General features: G+C 48.8%; 1 protein-coding gene across 6 annotated transcripts; it reads left to right on the forward strand.

The window, feature by feature from the left end:
• Nucleotides 1–2,289: 2,289 nt before the first annotated feature.
• On the forward strand, nucleotides 2,290–4,360 carry LIPT1 (lipoyltransferase 1). Of its 6 annotated transcripts, none has more exons than XM_089775380.1 (2): nucleotides 2,290–2,419; nucleotides 2,861–4,360. In XM_089775380.1, exon 2 carries the CDS (start codon nucleotides 3,142–3,144, stop codon nucleotides 4,261–4,263), a length of 1,122 nt encoding a protein of 373 aa, XP_089631506.1. In that variant the 5' UTR covers nucleotides 2,290–2,419; nucleotides 2,861–3,141; the 3' UTR covers nucleotides 4,264–4,360. The 6 variants fall into 6 exon arrangements, with proteins under 6 accessions (XP_089631506.1, XP_006137469.3, XP_075772825.2 ...); XM_006137407.3 differs by having other exon boundaries at nucleotides 2,401–2,539; XM_075916710.2 differs by having other exon boundaries at nucleotides 2,415–2,543.
• Nucleotides 4,361–4,889: the final 529 nt, after the last annotated feature.

A 4,889-nucleotide genomic window follows, 5' to 3' on the forward strand; every position in this document is an offset into this window, starting at 1 on the left:
GCCACAACCAAATACAAAAACAAGTGGAACATATTGTCAGGCACATATTGTCAGGGTTGCAATAAATAATTCGGGATAAAATGGGCAATTAACAACTCTGCAGTTACTAGTCAATTAGCCCGTCATAAGACAGGATTTTCAGTTCTCTCCTCCACTTCGGTCTTCTCTCCTGAGCCTCCCGTCTCTCGCTCCTCCTCCTCCTCCTCCTGCCTCCCTTTCTCTCAGCGCTCCTGTGCCTCCTGTCTCTCTCTTTCTCTTCTCCTCCTCCTCCTGCCTCTCAGGGTACCGCGGAGCCCTGAGCTGTTTGGGCTCCACAGCCCATGCTGCATGGGGAGCGAGGAGCTCAAATGGTCACTTGCACCACTTGCTCCCACGCAGTGGCCTGGCTGAGCGGCACAGAAGTCATCCGAGCACCACAGTGGGAGGCAAAGGGGGGTGGAGTAGTGACGTTCACGGCCAGAGGGTGGGGCCTGGATCTGCTGTTATGCCGCACGTGACCGCCCCACCCCCTCTTTGCCTCCCGCTGTGGCGCTCAGATGACTTCTGCGCCACTCACCCGGGCCACTGGGGGGAGCAAGTGGCGCAAGCGGCCGTTTGGGCCCTGCACTCCCCATGCAGCACGGGCTGCCCAGAGGGAACAGCCAGCATTTCATTGTTACAGACTCTCAGACATTGGGCTACTATATATATATATATATATATGACTAACCAATTAGCCCGTCATAAGACGGGATTTTCAGGTCTCTCCTCCACATCGGTCTTCTCTCCTGAGCCTCTGGTCTCTTGCTCCTTCTCTCTCTCTCTCCCTATCCTCCTCCTCCTCCTGCCTCCCTCCCTCTCTCTCTCTCTCAGCTCTCCTCTGCCTCCTGCCTCTCTCTTTCTCTTCTCCTCCCCCTCCTGCCTCTCACTCGGGGGACCATGGAGCTCAAACAGCCGTTTGGGCTCCGCACTCCCCGTGCTGCATGGGGAGCATGAAGCCCAAACGGTCGCTTGCACCACTTGCTCCCCCGCGGCGGCCCGGCTGAGCAGCGCAGAAGTCAGCCGAGTGCCACGGCGGGAGGCAAAGGGGGGGCGGGGCAGTGACATTCATGGCCAGGGGGAGGGGCCTGCAGCCGCTGTCATGCCACACGTCACCGTCCCGCCCTCCCTTCCCCTCCCGCCGTGGCGCTTGGCTGACTTCTGAGCTGCTCAGCTGGGCCGCCGTAGAGGAACAAGTGGCCGTTTGGGCCCCACACTCCCTATGCAGCATGAGCCACCCAGAGGGAACAGCCAGCATTTCAGGCAACAGCGCCACCCAGAGGAAACAGCCAGCATTTCAGACTCACAGACATTGGGCTACTATATATATATATATATATGATAGGCCAAAGGAAGGCTAGTAGGGTGGAAAATGGTTGTAATGAACTATGAAGTCATTGGTTCGACTGGGTTTTAAGATCAGGAAACATTATGGCTACGTCTAGACTGGCATGATTTTCCAGAAATGCTTTTAACGGAAAAGTTTTCCATTAAAAGCATTTTCGGAACAGAGAGTCTAGATTGGCACTGACGCTTTTCCACAAAAGCACTTTTTGCGGAAAAGCGTCCGTGCCAATCTAGACGCGCTTTTTCCGCAAAAAAGCCCCGCTTGCCATTTTCGCAATCGGGGCTTTTTTGCAGAAAACAAATCCGAGCTGTCTACACTGGCCCTTTTGCTCAAAAGTTTTGCGCAAAAAGACTTTTGCCCGAATGGGAGCAGCATAGTATTTCTGCAAGAACACTGACAATCTTACATGAGATTGTCAGTGCTTTTGCAGAAATTCAAGCGCCAGTGTAGACAGCTGGCAAGTTTTTCCGGAAAAGCGGCTGATTTTCTGGAAAAACTGGCCAGTCTAGACACAGCCTATGAGCTCAATTTCCAAGGTTCATTTATTGAAGCCGTTGTGCAAGTTTCCCAGGAGGCCAAAGACTGAATGGAGCGGTGGCTTTGCGACAAGTACTCCTCTCCAGTGGCCAAGCTCTTCCCGTCCTTTCTCGTTTGGGGTTTTTAGCCAAACCACAGGGGATTGTCTCCTGCCCCAGCAGAGGCCGATCCCCCATAGCGTAAAGCCCCCGCCTAACCCCAGCCCGGGCCGATGCCGCAGACGCAGAGCCGCGCAGCTCGCGGCGCCCGGGGCCACCCACAGCAGCTCTGCAGAGCCAGCTCCCCCCAGCCCAAGATCGCGCCCGATCATGTGACCTGCAGGGCTCGGCTGGCAAGCCCCGCCCCCTTCCCGTGAGATGGATGCGGTGTCTCCTCTTCTCTCTTCCCCCAGGTCACCGGGCGATTCGGGGGGGGGAGGAGGGGAACGTCAAACCCCAGCTGCCGCGCGGGGCCGGAAGGCTTTGGGAAGCGCACCCAGGAGAGACGCTCAAATAAGGGGCCCCGGCGCACACGTGGGTGAGCCGGAAACGACTGACACCCCCAGTCCAGGCCTAGGGCCGCGTGGGGTTTCCCGCTCTCCTGGCAGACCCGGGCCCGCCGCGTGTCTGCGTCCCAGCGCTGCCCGGCCCCTGGGCGGTAGGTAATGGCGGGGCACGTTCCGCCCGGGAGCCGCTGAGCCCGCGCCCAGCTCAGACAGGCGAGCAACGGGGCGTGGAGCCGGACTGGGTCCGCGCCGCTCCCTGAGGCAGCGCGGGGGCGTCGTGATAAGACGACGAGAGACCCTTCACACTGGCAATTTACATCTAATGAGCTAGACCCCTTACTGACGTCTTAAAAAGTAACCTGTCCATTAATGGTAGATTGTATTGTTAAATATTTACTGGTAATGACAGTGTTGTAAAGCTTCCATGCGGGAGGACAAACAAATATCAGATTTTGTATTTTTCTCCTCCGCAGGCTTCTAGTAACATGCAGCAAGTGGAAGCCACTTTCTGCAGTCCCATCTTAGATATTGGCCCTGCCCCAGTGCCATCCTTGGATTTGGAAGAAGGAAAACCACCTTGTAAAAACATTCAGTGCAGTGGTATCTCTATTTTTGATATCCAGGGAAGAAAGAGATTATGGCATGACTGCCATTAGTAATGCGTTTGTACTAAAAGAGTGCAGAATATGAACATCTCACACCTAATTTTGATAGACCTGTCTCCTGCAAATTTTCTGAGAATTGTATTGAAAATATGGTAATCCTGTTATCCATGAAGAACTGTTTTCAGTTACATTATGGCCTCAAGATTCCAGCAGCTGGCTTCAGGTGTTCAGCAAACAGAGGACTTATTATACAGTCTGTTTCTAGTGATATTTATCAGAATTTGGCAGTTGAAGATTGGGTTCATGACAATATGAATTTAGAGGATAGACATGTTCTTTTCATGTGGAGAAATTCTCCCACTGTGGTGATTGGGAGACACCAGAATCCCTGGCAAGAGTGTAATCTCAAGATAATGAGAGAAAAAAACATAAAATTAGCCAGAAGGAGAAGTGGGGGAGGGACAGTTTACCATGATCTGGGCAATATCAATTTGACTTTCTTCACATCCAAGAAAAAATATGAAAGAATGGAAAACCTAAAATTAGTTGTTAGGGCTCTAAAAGCCTTGCGACCCCAGTTTGATGTGCGTGCCACCGAGAGATATGATCTGCTACTAAATGGGAATTTTAAAATCTCAGGTACAGCTGCAAAGCTAGGAAGGACTGTAGCTTACCATCACTGCACTTTACTATGCAATGCGGATAGGTTTCTTTTATCTTCTGTGCTGAAGAGTCCTTACAAGGGGATAAAAAGCAATGCCACTCCTAGCATGCCTGCGTTAGTGAAAAATCTCTTTGAAGAGGATCCTAGTTTAACATGTGAGATTGTCATGGATGCTATTGCTGCAGAATATGCGAGATGCCATAAAATTGACCATTGTATTACTTTAATAAATCCAGGTGATGAGACAGTTTTCCCTGGAATTAACATGAAAACCAAAGAACTCCAAACATGGGACTGGATATATGGCAAGACACCAAAGTTTAGTATTAGAACTTGCTTTAACATGGTGTATAAACAGTCTCTCCTTGAAGTTAAAGTGGATATACAAGTAAAGCATGGAAGAATTGAAGCTTGTAACATAGATTTGCCGGAGCAGTGGCTACCACCAGCAATGTGCAGTGAACTAGAAAAGAACCTAACTGGCAGTAAACTTTGCCCAAGTGAAACCGCAGCATTAGCAAGTACTTTGCTGAGAGTATGTCCACAAAACTATGAGTTGCACAGCAAGTGGAGTCTCTTATGTGAGACTGTGATGACACTAATGTGATTTTAATAATGAAAGTGTATACAGTCGCATCTTTGCTATTGACTAGTACATGATTTACTAAAAATGTAAAATAAAATCTGGTTATTTTATAAAAGTTGATTATGCTTTAGTTTGTGCAACTACAACTTAGACTGATCATAAAACTAAATATGTTGTCACATGAAACTCAATTACTTAAGATGGAACATGTACATAGTCATCCAAGTACAAGATACTTCAGACCAAATTTATATGCTAAAAGTTCACATTTCAGAGACAGTGAATTCAAAGATATTCTGGATTTGGATAGGAAAACTTATATTTAAAAGACTGTAAAGCCCCAAGTCTAATATGAGGTGGTGCTTTGATAGCTTTAAAAGTTAATCTTATACATGGAGTATCCTCTATCTACATTTTAGGCTATGGACTAAACTTTACTCTAGATTTCCATCTTGTAGGCTACATTAAAAATAGTTAAGATGTCTTAAAAAAAATAAGTAAAAACGCAGTGACCATCTCAGATATGCAGAACTGGATTTGGATTCCTGTGCTTTTGCTTTCAGGGCTGGTTCTCAACAGGAAGGATAAATGGCTATAAAGCAGGGACACATTATTAGCCTGATCAAGTATGGCACATTTGTTTTGGC

The sequence above is a fragment of the Pelodiscus sinensis genome, chromosome 1 (assembly GCF_052426305.1).
Source record: "Pelodiscus sinensis isolate ZL-2025 chromosome 1, ASM5242630v1, whole genome shotgun sequence".
NCBI classification, from domain to species: Eukaryota; Metazoa; Chordata; order Testudines; family Trionychidae; genus Pelodiscus; species Pelodiscus sinensis.